Here is a 20119-nt window from a genome sequence, read left to right as displayed (position 1 = left end):
TCAAACATTCATCAGAGAGCATGCAGCACCGCGCAGCAAGACATGTCTGTGTGAATAAGCAATTAAGTGTCACATTCACTCTTAAAATGGACTCTGCGTGAAAAACAACGTCTGGGCTTCCGTTAGGGATTATGACTCCAAAAATAGCTCGAGGGCTCGAGGGAAACCAGGCAGAAAAGGCAGTTAAGAATGCAACTTTTTTTTCTCCTTCTTCTTCTCGTGCAATGAAAAATGTTTGAGATGATCGGAAGGACATTTTAGGAGCGTGATACGGACACATAAAACATTTATCTCTGAATTCTCTCCATCTTCCTCTCTCTCTCTTTTTCTCCTCCCACCTCCTCCACGCAGCCCCGCCCTTCCTCCTCGCCGGCCCCCTCCCGCGCCCCCTCTCAGCCCCCCCCCCCCCCCCTCACCACCACCGCGCACACTAGCGCGCACCATCCATGCGCATCCACACACTTTCGACTTGGAAACTACAGGATCGGACAAGAGGATACGTGCTTTTCAAAACATGGATTCGATCTTGTGTTTGCGCATTTGCCGCTGATTCGACTTTTTTTCTTCCATTTTTTTTGTTGTGTTGTTGTGTGCGTCCGTGCGAGTGTGTCAATGTGGACCTCGGAGCTGTTTTGACGCCCTCTATTTCGGCGTCGACTGGCGTCTCGAGCGCGCCGATCCTACACTGGATGTTTATCCCGGACTCTTTCCGTCAAGTCGCCCGCATGACCGAGCTTGGGTGCGGGCACAGAGCGGGCTGCCCACTCGGGAAGAGCCGCGGCTAAAGTTTGCGGGGCTGGCCGTTCCCACCTCCGGATTGCCGATCTGTCTGGATTTACGCACCTTCCAGTAACACCATTAACACCCCGCCTCAAACCATGAAGACCATTATTGCTGATGGTGAGTATTGACACATGGGTCGTGAGTTAAGTTTGCACAGAAATCAGACCTGGTGGATAACTGCGCACTGGGGACATTTGGGTTCATTTAGGGGGTTGTTTAATCATTTCTGATGTATGGGGGGGGGGGGGGGGGGTTAACTCGTGATGTGAATGCGTTTCATTTCCCGACTCGGACGTGTGTGATGGAATAATTTAACCAGGGCGCGCACCTGGAAGCTCTCGACTCCTCCCCCATGATGAAATTTGCAGACAGTCCACTTGGCGGCTCAATAGCACCACGCACTGCAAGAGCCTCAACCGCCCCCCCACCCACCCACACACACTTTGATAATTGGATTTTGTTTTTGGTTTGTTTGCGTGTGTCCTCCTCCCACTGTAGAGTGAACCCAATAGAGTGAAAAGAAATTGACTCTTGCCAGCTTTCGTCCGGGTTGGACTTTTGAGCAATTCTAACGAGCACACGGCTTGCCCTTCCCCAGTCCAGTCCCATCGGAAATGACCAACAACCTCAGTTTTTGGCAGCCAGACGGAGGGTGCAAGCTGGGAGGAGGATGCACCTGCCCTCGTGTGGTTGTGTTTTGCTGTTCACACAGAGAATGGAACATTCTGTACAGTGCCAGCATCACAACTCATTTTTACTTCCGTCGGGTGTTTTTTCAAAGACATAGTTCGAGTTTGTTTATTTTTATTTATCTTTGGACCTGTTAAGTCCTCTATGCTGGCAGTGAACTCAAATTACTTCACAATTCACAGCAGTTTGGCAGATGGTGAACAATTATTCCAAAATAAATAAATAAATAGAATAAAGAGAATGAAGAGTGGCTTCAAACTGTTTGTTGCTACTCCCAGTTGAAGTTTGCTGTCAAACTAAACCCACAGCAAAGCCGATTTTATTTCTATATAAATGACATTTGTTCATATGGTCCCCCATAGAAGGAGCAACACAATGTTTACTGAACTGAGAAAAGGGCAAAAACTGTTTGATTCTTTATGCTTTCTTCAATTACTTTACTACATGATGTATTTGTAAAGTATAGTCAAATAGAGTGCTATTTTTAATGTTTCTTCGGGGGGGGGGGCTGGAACAGATAAATGCAATTTCCACTCATCTCAATGTGGAAAGATGATTTCAGTGTGTGAGCGAGAACAGAATGAACTTGCATCTTGCCATTGTATGCAGCCACACTGCCCCACCCTGAGTCACACGCACATGCACGCACACACACTGACAGGGCTTACGCAACACGCTCCCACTCCTCTTCACGCTGCTCATTACGTGGCTAAAACTGCAGGATTACGGGAAGAAAGCCGCAGATTATGGTAGGTCCATCTTTGCATTTCCCATCCAGATAAATCAAAGTGGCACTCCAACTTGTGCATTCTCTTTGAGGAGTCAAACCCCCCCCCCCCCCGCCCCCCATGTTATACATATGCATTTGCAGACCCTTTTTTCTGGCACTACCTCCCGCAGACCCCCATTTTTTTCATCGCTTTGCAGGCGAGATGTACAGTAGAATAGAAATGGAGTCGTCGGGCCACATGGACACTGTGACACATGATAATGACATTGTAAGTGTAAGAATAAATATTTAAAAAGCTTCTGGTCGGGAGTTGTGATCTACTGCGGCACTTTACGAGTGTTTTAGTTTTGTATTTGTGTGTCTAACGAATTATCCCGAGTAACAAAGTACATTGGTGACCGTAGCGCTCCTTGCCCACATGTGAGGGCATTCCAGTACCTTAACGGGTCCATTTTTGAAATTTAACTTCTCTCAGTGGCATTTGAAATTTGTTTGTAACTCAAAGTCAAAAGAAAAAAATCACCCGGCAACAGTGCTTAACTTGGAAACTTAAGTTGGGACTTTTTTTTCTCTCGAAACAACACAAATATAACCGGTCTGCTTTCATAGAGGACCACCAAAATCTGAGAACATTTATTGTTGAGAGGCTGAATTTTTTTTAAATGAAACAAGTTTAAAAAAAAGGGAATAATTTGCTAATTGATTAGTTGTCAATTAACGATTGCATATCTATCTATCTATCTATATATATATATATATATATTTTTTTTGTCAGTCAGATTGTGGTAGGACTTAAATTGAACCCCTACCAAATTAGAATCTGATCAATGCCTGAGTGGCAAAGCTGTTGCTCATGGCTGTTTTTTTTGTTTTTTTTTAACTACCTAGCAAAAAAAAAAAGAAAAAAGAAACAAAGTGCCCAAATGAGTGGCTAAAACCATTATGGTGGGACGGAACGCTTTCCCTTTCAGCACTTACAAAGCCGCGAGAAAGTCAGGCTTATTGTCTCTCTTTAATGAGTTAACCGTTTGTTTGTTGTGGCAGTGCCAAAAAAGCGGTGCCCTATTTTTAGGAAATAGGCCACAGGATGCAGCATCTGAGGTGGAGAGATAATTGTCGGGGACTTATCACGGCGCAAAGAAAACGAGGACAGGCGCAGATCGAATAACAATGGCTGATTTGCATAGCAGCATTAGGTGGGATCAAACACGGTGCCTTAAACTGGCAATGAAAGGCAACATCTTCCGCAACCCTGAGCGGAAATGTGAAATTGATCCATCGGCGTGTTTGGGTGGGAGTGCGCATAAAGAGCAGAAAAGGGGGTTTGTTTATGCGCTGTGTGCATGCGCGCGCGTGTGTGTGTGCGCGTTCATTCAAAAGCACGTCTGAAGCCAGTCAGGAAATTGGAATGCTTGACGGTTATCAGATTTGGTCTTCTGCTTCGTGTCTTTCTCACACGCCGCAAATGAGAGAAGTACCGTATTTTCCGCACTAAAAGGCACACCTGGAAGCCTTCCATTTTCTTCAAAGCTCACAGCGCACCTTAAAGTGTATGTGTCATTACGGTCATATTTTGATCCCAAAATGGCTCGTTGCTCGAGACATGCTGACTTCAAACTTAAGGCGATCGTGTTACGCAGTTGAACACGGAAATAGAGCAGCGGCAGGCGAGTTCAGCGTTAATGAGTCAATGTTATAACTTGCTGTTGGTTAAGTGAACTGTGTCGCTGCTTTATTCAAAAGGTTTTACTGACATCTGATCGTTATTTCTGTTGGCGTTTCCTTGAGCATAGCTCCATCTAGTGGATGCACTGTAGATTGCGTCTTATAACGCGGTGCGCCGATGTATGAAAAAAAAAAAGACAAAATAGGCCATTTGTTGAAGGTGCGCCTCATAATCCAGGTCACCTTTTAGTGCGGAAAATATGGTATGTTGTATTTTCATTTCACCTCAATGTCATTGAGAAGGAATTTGCTGGGGTCCAATTTGGACGAGGCATCGGCAGAGGGCTAGCAATACGACTGATATATCGGAGCCAAACGACTGGAATATGTTCTGTTGCTCCGAGTGTAGTTAGTCAATGCCGCTGACTTATTGATCGCACTGCCAAGTGCTGAGATTTCTGGTTTTAATATCCACTCTTTGTCGCACTTAGCCAACCGAGACCAAGACCTCGGCAGATTTCATGACCACTAGTTGTGCTCTGTGGGTCATTTCAGCGCAGCGTGCCCGAGTGCTGATTCCGCCGTTTCGTTTTTACTTGCTACACCTGTTGCCCAATCTGTTCCGGCAATCACCGAATTCGGCACTCGCTTTTTTCCCCCCGATATTAATAAATCCAGCCCTTTGTTCCTTTATTTTGTTCAGCCAATCACATGGTTTCTTAGCGTATTTATTTTGCAGCAAGCTTAACACTAAGCCAGAGGAGGAATTTTAAATGTGGAAAAGTCCCTTCTGAATAACGCTGAAGTACTTTTCTTTGTCCATTGACTGTCAAATTAATTAGAAACATCTCTTTGTTAACCTTTCAGCTTCTCTCATTAACATTTTTTTTGGCAACACCAAACCAGCATTTCTGGAGAAAACTAAATAGATGACTGCAAGCCAAAGCATAACCCGAAATTTGCCTGCACGTGGAGTCAGCCACTAGTAAAACTTGGTCCACTGAACGCCTCATTTCACACTGTTAAGCAAAATAAAAAAATAATCGGGCCCTCAATGTAGTGAGAGTCCTTATCCCACTATAAAATACGAAGTGCCCCACAAAAAAAACAAAAAAACTGATGCTAGTTACATTGCAACGTCATGTGACCTTGTTGATTTCTGCGGTCAGTCGCAGATCCATTCCTCGTGTCTGAAAGACATTGTCCTCTTCATGAAAACAAAAATCGAGGATGAAGATGTCAGTGCCTTGTGCAACAGCGGCTTGGCGCCATTAACGTCTACGTCTCAGTGATGGACTGCAGCAGGCGGAGGCGGATCTGAGATGTTCACCGCATCCCGATGAGCGCCGTCCGTCAGGGAATTCTGTTAATTAGCTGCACCCTTTATGTAGTGCCGGTGCGCTTTACACGTGCGAGCAAGGCCGTCAAAGTCATTTCTATTCCGAGCCGCGTCAGCGTTAGTCGCCCTCGGTGGGGCAGTTGCGAGTGTGAAACTATGTACATGTCTCCATATAGCTTCATTCTACCCCCCCCCCCCCACTCCTCCCACATTAGATTAATATTGATTTTACGAACAAACCAATGAATACTGAAACTAGTTTTGACCCGCTGAAAATAACAAGCAGATATTTAAGAATACAGTGCAACTGTAAAAAGCACTCTGTCCAACAAAAAGTACCAATATGCAAATTTTTTGGTTGCATTGGCCAACCCGATGAACTACTTACTACTCGTTGGCAGAAAAATAAATGACTGCACTAAGGCAGGCTATAAATAATTGTGATGAGATTGCAATCAGGTGCTTCCAGCTGCTTTTCAAGGTGGCTATATCAGTTGTCTTCTGGTTGTTGTTGAGCTTTAAAAGTGAAGATGTGGCCATTTCATTTAGCTCAATTTATCATTTTTTTCAACAATTGTGACTGCAAAAATTACATCATGATTAATCTAAATTAAAAAAATTATTTTAAAAATAACCATCAACAAAAGAAATACTGTCAGGTTTCCGTTAAAGTTACGGACAGATTTGAGTTTTGGCAAAAAAACAAAACAAAAAAATGCAGGACCGACAAAGTACAATGAAAGACACCGGTCACGTAGAACCAGGAAAAAGCGAAACAAAGCAAAAAGGCTTGGAAAGGAAATCCACCACATGAGAAATACTAACCAAGAAATAACAAGAATTACTTACCAGAAAATAACGCCAAAAACGTGGTGAGAAGCGGTGAGGTAAAGAGTCATGAGTGTTGAGAATATTCAAGCATTTGGAGACAAAGGTCGTAATTGAGGCGAATAAGCCGACAGTCGGTTGTCGGTGTCGCAGAGCTTTTAAAGGCAGCTGGATAACGAGGATGATTAGTGACAGGTGACAGCGGCTCTGGAGGGAACGCCCTCCACTCCCGCCAGACGCAGAAAAACAAACAGGACAGGAACTGTAAAACAGGCGGACAGATTCTCAGTTCTGCACATTTGGTGGTAGATGCCATGGCATTGCATTCATAAATTCCACAACGGCGCGCAGCGAACCCTCTGAATCATTGTCGAAATCAATTCACCGAATACATTTTTGTGATTAGCTGTATTATATTTTCAAATCAGGCGACACGGTGGACAACTGGTGAGCAGGTCCGCCTCACAGGGAAGAGGTGGAGGGTTCGATTCTGGCTCCGTCCTTCCTATGTTGATGTTCTACCCGTGCCTGCGTGGGTTTTCTTCGGGTACTTTGGTTTCCTCCCACATTCCTAAAACATGCATGGCAGGTTAATGGGACACTCTAAATTGTCCCTTGGTTGTGATTATGAGCGTGAATGGTTGTTCGTCTATGCGTGCCCTGTTCAGGGTGTCCCCCACCGACTGCCCAATGGAAACTGGGAGGAGCTTCAGCACACCCGCGTGAGGATAAGCGGATTAGAAAATGTATGGAACGATGAATGGATGGAGCGATATTTTCAAACCACAATATTTTCAAATGGCACCCATGGAACTCTGGCTGACCAGGTGTGACTCGAACTGGCTTTTGCCCGTGGAAAAGATTCTAATGTGACGAGTGTTATCGAGACAAGCAGGAACTGCGCAGTAGGGGCCGGGCCATTTGGTCTCATCCATACAAGGAACCACAACTTCCCAATTTCCTTTGCCAGACAAGTGTATGAACGAGTAAACGCATGTTTGTTTTGTTCTGGAGAAAGCAAAGCTAAACCTTCCAGGGTTGATGAAATGTTTGTAGGAACAAAAGGCCATTTCTCTGCTGACTTGACTTGAGGATGGCGCCCTCGCTGATTTAATATGTTGCATCTCCACCACGGATGCCGTCTCATGGAGGATTTCTTCGTCTATTTACAAAAATCTACAGTGACACTGTATCGTAATCCTTATAATGGTGCTTACGCATGACAGAGCAGGTCAAGCCTCTCAGTGTGCCTGAGCGCAGCCTTTCAAAGTGCAAGCATAAAATGTGCACCGGCGACCGAGGTGAGGTAAGCATTACAGTCTGAGCCGGCGCGCGGCACCAAAGCCCGCTCGCTGCCGGAGAAAAGGCATCCATCCTCTCGCATTGCCGTGATGCTACACGGCGGCGCTTTTGAAGGTGTGCAAACAAATCGCCCATTTGTCGTGTCGCTGTGTCGCATCGCTCCACTTTGTGCCCATTTCTCTGTCACTGTGTTCCATGGAAGTTGTGCGCTTGTTGCGAGTCCAGCTGCAAATGCGCTGCCTGCACGCCGACGACACTGATTACGGCCCAGTGGAGTAGGCTGACTGATGGCCTGGTAAATTGTTAATCAGACAGAAGCAGAAGCGCTTCTTAAATTAGAAGTGCGTATGGAGTGCGTGTCAAAGTGGGGCCCGAGCAGATTTTAGCAAGCAGCGGCGCCACGTTGATTGATAAATGAATGGATTGATGGAGAGAAATTGCTTTGTTTTGTTCGTCTCTGCTCATGGAAATCGAATATTTGCGTGGCCACTTGTTGCTAGGCAGAATTCAGTCACGTACAACCATTTAATTCCTTTTTCCCTCCGACAACACCCAATAATAATGATCATTTAAAAAAAAACCTTGCTGTCGTGCTCACTCTTCTGCTTTTGCTTTTCTGGGAAGAGAGCTTCACCGTCCCGTTCGCCAGAGAAACCACAACGGCAGATGGGTGAGATGGGTTGATGGATGGGCGCATAGTTAGATGGATAAATGATGGACAGACGGAAACACTGACTTACACAAAGGAAGATAAATAATAGAGAGCCTGATGGTTAGATGGATATATGGTGGGATGATGAATGGCTATTAGATAGACAATAGAAAAATGGACAGAAAGATTCAGCTCACAGAAACACATGCATTTGGTCAGGGATGGCCAACTGGTGGCCTGACCGCAATCTGAGTGGCCCCTAATTGAAAAGAAAATATATAGATTTAAAAGATTTGGCCCGCTCAAAATTTGGTGGATTTTTTTCCCCTTTTTATAACCATACATGGATTCTTTTTTAATATTCTGTTTCTTTGTTATTTTTTTTCTTTTTTTGGGGGGAGGGGGGCATTTTTCGTGGAAAATTTAGATTGAAAATATGAGCATATAGAACTTTTGGCTATTTAATTATACATGGATGACGATCTATATTCAATATAGGTTTACCACGAAAAATTGGATGACATGGGGAAAATAATTGCAGAAACAATGGGGGGGGATATTTAAAAGAAAAAAGCTGGGAATATGCAAACCCTCAGGTGCCGACTGCAAGCATGCGGAGGTTGACTGTAGTTTTAAGTTGTAATTCCGCCATTCACCACTAGACGACAGACATGGCACGACTGATTAGACTGAATATTCTTTTTCCCCCAATTTGGAATGACACATAGGACAAACATAGTACCTCAATAATATTATCATATCATCATACCCCGCCACACCCGAGTAGCAGTGATGAAAAATTGTGCCCCCCCCCCACCAATCCTTGAAGTTGCCCATCTCTGCGTTAGATGCTATTCTTGCCTTCATTGAAAACAACGCTCTTAAGGGCCATTTCTTTGCCTTGCGTACACGAGTGCTGCGCTTTTGATCTGAAGCGCAAACATTGCACACTTGATTCCAGAGGTTGCATAATTTAGTTGGGATTTTAAAACAGAATTTGATAGTGTCGAGCGGGTGGGAAGCCATTTGAGAGGAAGTCAGAGAACAAACAGTTTGAATAGGTAACAGACCATTCTTGCTCCACGTTGGCAAATTTACCCCTAAATAACACATTTTATTGAATTCTGGAAGTAAGTCTCACTTAAAATTGTAAAACTGAGTGACCTTGTGCGAATATCTGGCGGAGACAAGTAAAAATTCATTTCGCATTCATATCTTGGATGTGAAGCAAAAGCTACAGGCAATTCCATTCCAAATATTCAGTGGCTTTGGCTAATTAGCTTGTGCAAGTTGGATGTGCCTTTGATTTTATTTTTTTAAAACGCATCTCTCTCTAAATCAAGACATAAAGGGCTTTTGTAGCGAGTAAAGAATCCTAAAACTTTTAGAAGATGAGGTTTAATCGACCTTTTAAATGTTGCCAAGGATGTTATTGAGCATGCTCGGCATTCAGTCCCATCTACGGCAAGGCGACATGACTTGGACACCCATTTTCTTTTCTTCCAGGCCAGTGTGAGATATTTCATCACTTCTGTCTGGTGTGGAATGAGAAACAGACTTGTCTCGGAGCAGGAGATGATCATTCGGAACTGGCTTATATATCCATCCAGCCAACCATTCAATCATTTTTTTGATCCGCTTCAACCTCACAAGGGTCGCGGGGCGTGCTGGAGCCTATCCCAGTTGTCATCGGGCAGTAGGTAGGGGACATCCTGAACTGGTTGCCAGCCAATCGCGGGGCACACAGAGACGAACAGCCTTTCCCGCTCAAGACAATTTCAAGTGTTCCATAAACCTACCACGCATGTTTTTGGAATGTGGGAGGAAATCGGAGTACCCGGAGAAAACCCCCATGCATCACTTTCCGTGATGCATGTGAATCCATGTTGTAAATATTCGTCCAACCGTTTTTTGTTTTTTTTTGCTTGACATAGCATGTATTTAAAAAATTCAAAAAAAATGTTTTTTTAAATATCACACTATTACGACAGTCACACGTTGACGAGTGAGCGAACTAAATTTTCCGCAGCACTGATTGGACAAGCAATGTAATTATCTGCAGCCAGTGATGGCCAAGAGGGCGTGTCAGAACGAATTGACATGTTGAGTCGGCTGTGTCTTAACCTCCATGGCAGAGGCTCCGTCGAACCCCTGAGACTGATTCACCGAAACCCTGGGATTCGATCGAACCCAGGTTGAGAACCACTCACTCTGTATATACTCCGCAAGAGCTGCAACTGAAATTGTCGCAAAGTAAAATCCCTCCAGATAAAATACTTATGAGTGAAATTCAAAGCAGTGAGTGTGCCCCGGGAAAAAACAAAAAACAAAAAAAACTATAATTGGTAACTTGTATCCCCCGGAGAGATGAAAAGTTAAAAAAACAAGAAAAAGCAGTGAGTCGTCATTCACAGGAAATAGGGCATCACTTACTGGATCAGGAGGAATTGATCTGTTGATCTTTAAACAGGAGTTCAGCAAATTTCTACCCGCACATGTCACATCCTTCCATCCACAAATCAATACCAGGTTGTTGAAAATGCATCATCTGTCACGGCCGCGGCGACACAACTGGCCCGCCGCATCGGCCACGTTCAGCAGCGCTGACGTGAATCGAGTTTTGCTCTCGGAGGAGCGGTCGGATTAAAAAAAAAAATCTGAGGCGTGAACGCGGCGGATTGTCTGACGACGACATTCCTCAGGACTTTTCACCGTTGTCACGTCCCGCTTCTTCCTCTCACCTCAGCGATCCCTCGCCCTCTCAATCCGTCGTTTCCTCCGCGGCGCACGGCCCCGTCACTCATCTTGTTGTCTGCACTAGTCGGTATAAATGCTGATTCCCTCGTGTCGATACCGGGCCGTGGCAAATTGCTTCATCTGTATGTGGATTACAACAAGTGACCTGGCCGAGGCAAGTCCTTGTGGACTGAGCCACCGCTGCCCAATTTTTCATTATTTGTCTCCCTGCGTCCAAAATATGTTTTGTTTCTCAGCCAATAGGACAAATAGGACATATTTATTACTTTGTCTCTCTCCTTGAGTTAGCTTTTGTACCTGAAAATTGCTTCCATCATTTAATTGCCAGGCACAGACTCAACTATTTTGTCGACGTTTTTAATGGCACGATCAAATGACATTCACTTCCATGAAGTGAAGCACGTCTAAATAAATTGTTCAAGATTTTCACGCCGCAACAATTCTTTTTGAAGTACAATGCGTGTTGAGGGAATCCAAAACAAAAAATGAAACACGTCTCCCCTTCAATGCACGTCTTGTCACTTTCTGGAAAAATACAAATAAAAAACTGCTGAAAATCTAATCAATAAAAAGGAAACAATTCATCAATCCCTCATGTCTTTAGTTAAGAAAGAAGCCACCTTGTGCGGAATCCAGGTTTTGGTTACACATTTTTTTTTTTGCATGGCGGGTCCGGCGAACCGCCTGTCGGCTTTTTTCAAAGAAACCGCAGCAGTTTGTACAAGAGCAAACCTGAAACCACTTTATCGTTCTCATCACGCTAGTATCAATCGAAAATTAATACCGCCCTTGCGTTCGATATCATCGACATACGGATCGATCCGCCCACCGCAACGAAACCTTGAGATTCTTCCCGCTGCGTCCATTGTTGGTCTGCTTGCGTTCGACGGAGGAGTCCAAGTGTGGAATCCGAATCCTCATGGGCTGCTTTCGGTTTTCGCGATCATCATCTGAAGAAATCATTGAGCTGATGAGGAGAGAAGGAAGCAAGAAAAAGGAAATGTCTGTGTTGCTCCTCAAAATTGTTCTCTCACGCCCGTACGCGTTGCCTGGTAGAAGCTCCCAAATCATTACGGCAATTATTCAAGTGAGGGAGATGAGCGGAACCGACACTCCATCTATGGGCTGTAAACAAATGATGATGAAGGTTCCTTTGCGATTGCCTGCGTGAGAAAACCAGTTCTTGATCGTCTCACTGCGGCGTCCCGGGACCGGCGCCAGAAATTGAGTTGTTGACAGACGTTAGCGCTTTGACAGATCACCTCTTATCCCCTCCGCCCCCAACAAAGGTGCTGAGCTTTCCTGACATGATTTTTTAATGAGTCAAACAACCAGTGGTGTGTTTCAATTTATTGCATTTTTCAACTCATTTGTCGGCTGCAAATTTCCGGTGGGTTTTCCATAAATCCTTCAGCGGTCCACCCGCAAGTAAATGACAGGTTGTGTTCCCCCCGAAGCCGCCTCCTTTCGCTCCCTGGCAATACATTAGCATATTGAGTTTTGGGGCTGACCGTGACGAGCGTCCCACCGTGCCTTTAAAGGGTGTCGCATGGATGGATTGCACATTATTCTGAGAAATATGAGACTGGAGGAGGAAGAAGGCGCATCGTCGACTTTCATCTTAGTTCATTTCGTACAAACTTTAGCTGGAAAGCAGTGTGACATGCACACACACACACATACGCGCGCACACAGCTCGAACCCCCTGCTGCTTGCTGACTCTGTTGTTTAGGAGTGAGACTGAGGAGAATCATCACAGCACCCATTGCAATCCTTCCTTCTGATTAGAAGAAACTTGCCTACACGACAAAACGTCAATACCGTTAGACACAATTGAATAAAAGACAACTCAGACATCACTTATAAGCCGCTTTCCCGGTACTTGTTCCACAACAAAACGGTCTTTTCCGGGGGTCGTATGCTTACAATGGAACCACTTTTGGTTTTAAAAGACAGGCTGAGCAGGGCTCTGATGTCACTGTTAGCTATCTATCTATCTATCTATCTATCTATTTTTCCATAAACATGTATGTAAGGAGACATTGGAAACTCGAAATTGTCCAGAGGTGTGAATAGGATTGCTTGTCTGTATCCTTTACATGGCGCGACAATGACTGGCAACCAGTCCAGGGTGTTCTGCACATCTCACACTCAGTACTTAGTTAATTAGCTTGAATTAACTCCAGCCTTAACCCTAACGGATGAAGTGTAGGAATCTATCCATCTGTCTCGATTAGTAGCTGGCTATCTATATCTATATACAGTACCTAGCTAGCCGCTACCTATATACTTAGCGATAGCTAGCGCTACCTATATACTTAGCAAGCGCTATCTAGCTATCTATCTATCTATCTATCTTAATGTCTTGCCAGTGAGAGGCTGTCTCTCACTTGGACAACTTGGAGGGGCTCCAGCACTTCCCCCGCGACCCTCTTCAGGATAAGCAACATTGCATATGGATGGGTGGATGGATATTCAATGGGTGCCATGCAATGCGGTAATTTCTTTTTTGGCAATCTAGCGTGTGGATCTGCAGGTGTCACCGCTCAGTTTTGATTTAAGATGCAAGATGTTGGATGTCATAAAGTCATCTGTACAGTTGATTGCCTTTTGTTTTCTTGCTTGTGCTCTTTGCATTTGAATCACATAACTGAATTTTCAAATGTCTTCGAGACGATTTAGCTGTTTAGAATCCACCTGTCCAAAACATCAAACTCCAAAGAGTGTTGGGATGTCGTTCCGCTCGAGGTGATTGAAATGCCAGTGCAACTAAAGTAAATGCCAAAAGGTCCTTGTGAGTTGATGTCAGGCACAGAGGGGTTTTACAAAATATTGGCGCTAGACTTAAAACAAAGAAGCTGGAATTACACTCTTCCGACCTCTATCAAGGTCAAAAGAAAAAAAAATCTTTCCCCAATTGGTAAAAGATTCTCCCATGGTCTATTCCACCAGACTTGCCTTACATTGTCATATCTATATGAAGTTATGTCTAAACCCGAATAGTTTGAGGGCTCTACTTTCAAACCTACCAAATCCGATTTCCCCTTTTGAATCTGAATGTTGACAAAATATTTCTCACGTTGGCAAAGATGATCAGATATTTGCCTGTATGCCTTTAAATCTCATTCAATGCCAAGGACGTAGTCTTACGGGTTTCAGGAATCCAGACATTCAATGCCACACACACACACACACACACACACACACACGCACACACATACAGTACATATATATATATATTTATTTATAAAGAAATATAGAGGTGGGTCTGAAAATGGCTGATACTGAATGAAGAACAACATCCTGTCTGCAGGCCCTTCACAAAGGCTAATCAATGACACCAATGACCAACCATTACAGCATTAAACTGTCTGGAAAATTTGTCTGAGTTATGAGCGTCCCTCCTGCCCATAACCACATTCCACACCGGAGTAGTCGTCTTCCATTAACAGCGAGCGGCCACGTGGGTCAAGACGTACGCATTCGGAAATTCGAGGAGGTCACTTGTGGTCCGGCGTTTCCCGTCAATGGATTCCATCTGCACACAAGCCATTAATAGAAACCTTTTATTTCCTAAAGCGTAGTGCATTAGGAACCATCTGCATTAGTTGCACCTCGTCTGAGAGCGCTGCAAGTCACCACCGAGCCTCAAAGCATGACTCAGCGCGAGAGAGCGAGAGCGGTGAACCTTATTCAGGATGAGCACATGACATCTTTTCGTGGCACAATAGTCGTGTGCTGGAGGAATCATTGTGCGGTCAATGCCAACATGGGTTCAATGTGTGAAATGATCCTGCTTCTGGGCCCATCAGAATCCTGACGGGACTCTCCTGAGGTTCGTCTTCCTGACCCGAAGGTCATTGAAACCATTATTTGGGTCGCACATGGTTAACCCTTCTCAGTGATCCCACGATCCATCCAATTTTTTTTTTTTCTACACGTGTCAACTGAAAAAATGGACTGCAACACATATTTTAAATTTTTATTTTCTTATGTCACTTGGTGAATTACAGTAATCTCAAACAATAAAACCCAGCAGGCACCATGTCAGCACGGTTCTTCGGTATCCATGTCATTCCCAATGTCGATCAGTGTCGTCTTGCAAATCCATTTTTCTCAAGCAGCAAATGATTCGATTTGGCTGATACAGTATCGGCAAAAAAAGATACAGGATTGGTTGAGATGAGTGTGGAGTGCAAAGTTCTTCAACAGGAATCAGCACATCTCCAATAATACTACTTTCGCGAAAAAACCCCAAACAAAGCCATCTTTTTGAGTTGCCAAAGAGCCCATCTTCCGAGTTAGTATTACGTATACTATATTTATAATATTGTTGCACATAAACTTCATTACAACACCACCCCAAAATCATAATCAATGTCTAATTTAATAATTTTTAAAAATGCTATTTTGTTTTGCCATTATTAAAATGAAAAAAAAAAATGGTCCAAACATGGCAGCAGCATCCGCAGTTCACACGATTGCCCAACCAGTAAAAAAAAAATAATAATAATGATAATAATAATAATAACAATAACAATACTTCACAAAATCAAACTACTGTGGTTACATTAGCTTTTTGCACTCTTCTTGAAAGGTCTTGGTGCCATTCGTGATGCAATAAATAAAACGACAAACTGACTAAGCAATATAATGGGCATAAATGATTCCGCTGCAAACTTCACCTTCGTGGCTGATGTCTCCATTTTGCAACCAACCGTTTCACAATCCATTTTCAACAAAACAGGCTTACTCAAATGTCTCTCATCTATTCCCTGTCATTTTCGTGTCAAATGTAAACACCTCGACTTTCAATTTTGAGGCAACACAGTTCCACGCTGCTGCCAAGGCAAAAGGTGGCGTTTTAACAACACTTCGCGGACAGTTAAGCGCTCGAAAATGATTTGCTCTCGAGCTATTTTCAATATTTTAAATTGGTTTGTAATGCGTGAACCATGTAATTGATCATATTTGGACATTCTGGATTCCTTCCCGACAGCAACAATATCTTTCTTCATTAAACGTGCAGGCTGAACATGATTTGCTTTAGCGGGAAAAGCAGCCAATACAAATGCGACAACCAAAACGCAGCGTCGCGCATCACTGCTGCTCCATGTGCTGTTTACATTTACGTTTTTTTTTTTGGTTGCATTTTATGACTGTAACATTTCAACAATATTCAAGAATCACGTAGGATGCTTCACAAGCACGTTTTATGCGCCCCATTTCTTCCTTTGCGCATATTCTGACATCTGCCATGACTGTCATATCATATCGAGCCGTTCTGTCATTTCCACCTCGACCACAAAATGGTCTCAAGCTCACTTGGCCCAAGATAAGTGTTTCATTTTTTTCCCTTTCTTTGTTGCGAGAAGAGGCGGCTCAGAGTGCGTCTTTTTCTTTCCCCACTTCTAATTGTCCATAGAGAACTTTTATTGGTGCTCGTCGGCGATACATTTTCCACCGGATCATCATTTCTTCACTTTCTTTCTCTCTTTTTTTTTTTTTTTGCATAATCAAGTCTCTTCAAAAGAAATCGTCTGTCAATAGTGCCGCAATGTAATTACGCTCCCCTGCGAATCAAGAGAAGCGAATGGATACACGATAGCCTCTTTATTACCGAACAGTCTCATCAAGCCCACCTCATAAACCCTCTCCCCGTCGCGCCGCCTTCCAAACTAGATAGATAGACGTCAGGCATGCATATATTAAGCCTGTGTTATGGTATTGACTCTTCCAAGTACTTAGCAGGAAAATCTGCTCAGTTTACAGCTAATTAATGTCATTAAAGGGGGCACACGCTAATGCGTTTATGCGCAGATAACAGAAACACAAGAGGCAGTGGCAGCAGGGCTCATTTTACCAGCAGGGCAAGGTGACAGTAATTACTTGGCTATTAAAGCTGCGCTGTTATATGTTTTCCAGCTCATCAAGGATGAGATTCAGGTGCCGGGCACTGATATGGAAGTTTTGGTTTCGTTGTCCGACCCAGTGGCAATTGAGAAAGAGAGCGTAGCTTTACACTGAATGTCTAGCTGCGTTTTATTCTCCGAGACTGAATGTGAATGTTACTTGGCTCACGGTGTTTCCGCCAATGTGGACAAATCGATATTTACAAAATGCCTGGCGTGAAAACTTTCTTGCAATGAACTGTGCAGTTTGACGTAGCGAGAGGTTTCCGCTTGATAATGGGGTCTGGAATTCTAAATGAGGCTTTTGCAAGTTAAGAGCCATTAACTCTACACTACACACATGCACAGAGTTTTACAATCCAGATTGTGAAAGGGTGCATTGTCCGTGTTTGGAGTCATTCAGAGCTCAAATGCGCACCCAAATTCTCCATTCATATACGTGTTGATGTCAGGAAATGGCTATTTGCATTGAGTCACATCTTTTCTGGAAAAAAACACGTCGTAGTCCAATGAAGGAAAACTCAAATTTGATCAAAAGCGGTTGACAAATCCTTATATTCACTCACCTGCGGAATGTACGGAAAACATTTTCCTTTTTAGTTGAAAATGGCTTTATGGCTTTATAATCACCAGGATTCCTCGTCATGCTTTGGCCAACGGTAGAACCTAGGGTGGTTTTTTGCTTTTGGTCGCCTTTTTAAATCCATCCACATTTTATGGTACCAGCCATGACCTAGCTATCGCTAAGCTAGCTGGGGAGTTCATCTCTATTCTCTGGCTAAGTTTGCAAACTCTTTTTGTTTGCTGCTAGGACGGTATGAGAGGCAAAGTAATGACATGACAAAGGTGTTGATGCACTGTCAATATGGGCTTCATTGATGGTACAACGTAAATATTGATAAAAGGCTCATTAGCTGGCTAACTTTCTCGCTCAAGCAGCTTCACACGCTGAGTTGCCATTAAGTCTGTGCGACAATACAAAATGATCCGTTTTGATTTGACCGATTTTATTTGCGACAAGAAGCAGTGCGGAAGCAAAGGCCTTTGTGCACTCATGCTAACTTTGCATGATGTTCTTCCCGCGTGCTGAAGAGGCGAAGAAGGGGAAGAATGAAAGACATGCTGTCGCCAGATTGACTCCCATCTTCAAAGTACCGTTGCTCCGCCTTTCGTCTCGCTTTTCTCTTCTGAATGATGGCCGACAACAAGATGCAGTGGTACTCAAATGAAGCTGAACTTAGACGATTAAAAATTAATAAGTATGTAGCTGAAAAAAAACACATCACATTACCGAAGGTGAGAGAACACTTTTCACTGCCGCGAGCAAAAATAATATCTGCAGATGATTGATTGCATGACGCGCAAATAGTAATCTTCCCAGTTTCCATTTCAATCACAAAACTTTCCATCATGAACATTCAGCTCGGTGAAGCCTTGACGATACTTGCGTGCATTTGAGGAAATAACACACTTGAGGGAAAGTTGTGTGATTCGTCGGGCAGTAAACCCTAACGAGACGCAATAATTTCAGTATTTACTGGGAGGAGCCGGTTTGGATGATTACCAAGAGTCATTCCCAGGTGTCCCTGCTATTTCATTGGCATGCCAAATAATGCTCCAAACGAGCACTTCAAATAACCGCTTTCGTGGTGTTTGTTCACACCCGCAGCAGACTCCAGTCGGGCAGCTGTTCTTTTCTTCGGTTGTTAAAAATTAGCTGCCGGTGAGGTGACACGGGATCCCAAATGTGGTGTGGAAACTTGAAAAAATAATTGCGCCATATGCAGCTTGCTCTGAATTTGATCACCGGAGGATTGTAATAAACTCCATATGGGCCAACCATCAAAGGCTGTTTTCATCAGTGGGGAAATGGGAATAGCCCAGACAAAACACCCCGCCACTCTCTGTCACCCCGGCCCAATCTATATTTCATCAGCCTCGCATTTCTTTGAAACTTTCTCCGCTCTACTCCGTTTGCACTCAAACTTAGTCGATTGCAATCGTGCCCCCCTTTTTTCCAGAAGTAAACATACTTCCAGCGCTGCTCGGTGAGCAGCTTCGTGTTTGAGATCGAGTGTCAAAACTTCCCCCGGGACGTTTAACGCCGCTCTTTGCTTGTGCGACGCTGCTGTCACCGGCAGAGTGAATAAAAGTAGGAAGAAAAATACTTCAGATGATGATGATGATGTCAGGTTGGTGACGGCACAGATATTCACACTCAAGTGCAGTGGCGTTGCGTGGGATGGCAGAAACTATAAGTCACACTCTAAGTCTCGGTGCACAACAGGCGATGTCACTGTGTGCCTCAAAGCGCATACTGCCACAGAACAGTATATGTACTGTATATATATGAATTATGGCAGGGATGGCGCGAAGCCTCTGTCACTTTAGGCAACCTGCTGCCGCAGATCCACCCTGGGCTTGATCTTGATCCCACCTCTGGCTCGTGAAAAATACTCGGCACGGTATTGGTTTTTAATGTCACTGCATGGCGTGCCCCATCTAAGCCAATACAATGCACTCACAGTCCGCTTCTCACACCTGAAATGTTCATTGCAAAATGGGCGTCAAACGTCTTTTTGAAGTAATGGTGAGTACGCACAGGTGACAGGGCCTTGGACTCAACATGTGTGATGAAATCGTTGTCGTTAATATACAGGTGTATTTTTTAGCTTTTATATATTTCCCCCACGCTGAACTACCTGATTACGACCATGCACGCCATCCATGTAAAATGAATGAATCCTTCCTTTCTGTGGGATTTGAAGCTGTGCGTTCAAACAACCTCACTACTAGAAAAGTGAAGGAGACCCAGTGAGACCTTTAGTTTCAGGACGAAGGGGAAACAAATATTTCAGGCTCCTTGGTCCTGACATCCCAGGCTACACCCGTGCTGAAGCCAAAGACTGACAGATGAGAATCCTGCATACTAATGTTGCCCTCTGCATCCTTGCGTCCCCTCTACTATTTTGCATGATGGGTTCCATTTCAACTTTTCCAATTCAATGTCTTCCTAAAACGATACTGCCTACATAGTCTTCCTCTTTGCATGTAACTTTTTTTGGTGTCCATCAATCAACAAGCCCGAGATATTGCACCATCAATCTGTCATCCGGATTGCTATCCAAATACCGAGCACGTTGTCACACCGATGCCGTTCATGCCCCATTGAAGTAATTTACCGATGCAATTATGCCAGTTATAACAGAGACGCCATATTGACTTGGCTAATTGGCTTCGAAATGCCGTTACTAAGATGATAAACGGGGGTGTGACCGCATAATATGTGTCATTCGCTGCACAGTGAATAGCTGAAGAGGTGTTGAAACCTTCTGTTTCGGAGGAAGCGCCGAATCATGACTCATGTTGGTGTTCTCACGCAATGGCGGAGATGCACTTGACAGTGCCTTGAAAAAAAATACATTTGGTGACCTCGCTGTCAATAACTCAAATGTATTTTT

The 20119-nt window shown here is 44.0% G+C and overlaps 1 protein-coding gene across 1 annotated transcript in view; it reads left to right on the top strand.

The window, feature by feature from the left end:
• Positions 1-439: 439 nt before the first annotated feature.
• The window catches only part of rtn4r (reticulon 4 receptor), a 45709-nt gene continuing 26029 nt past the window's right edge, over positions 440-20119 (top strand). Inside the window, exon 1 of the mRNA XM_086112444.1 lies at positions 440-900. Coding sequence (XP_085968570.1) covers positions 879-900 — 22 coding nt within the window. The 5' untranslated portion in view covers positions 440-878. The remainder of the gene's footprint in view (positions 901-20119) is intronic.

This window comes from Hippocampus guttulatus, chromosome 5, assembly GCF_054856545.1.
Source record: "Hippocampus guttulatus isolate MCC_2025c chromosome 5, RoL_Hgut_1.0, whole genome shotgun sequence".
Taxonomy (NCBI): Eukaryota; Metazoa; Chordata; class Actinopteri; order Syngnathiformes; family Syngnathidae; genus Hippocampus; species Hippocampus guttulatus.
This window is presented reverse-complemented; position numbering and strand designations above follow the sequence as displayed.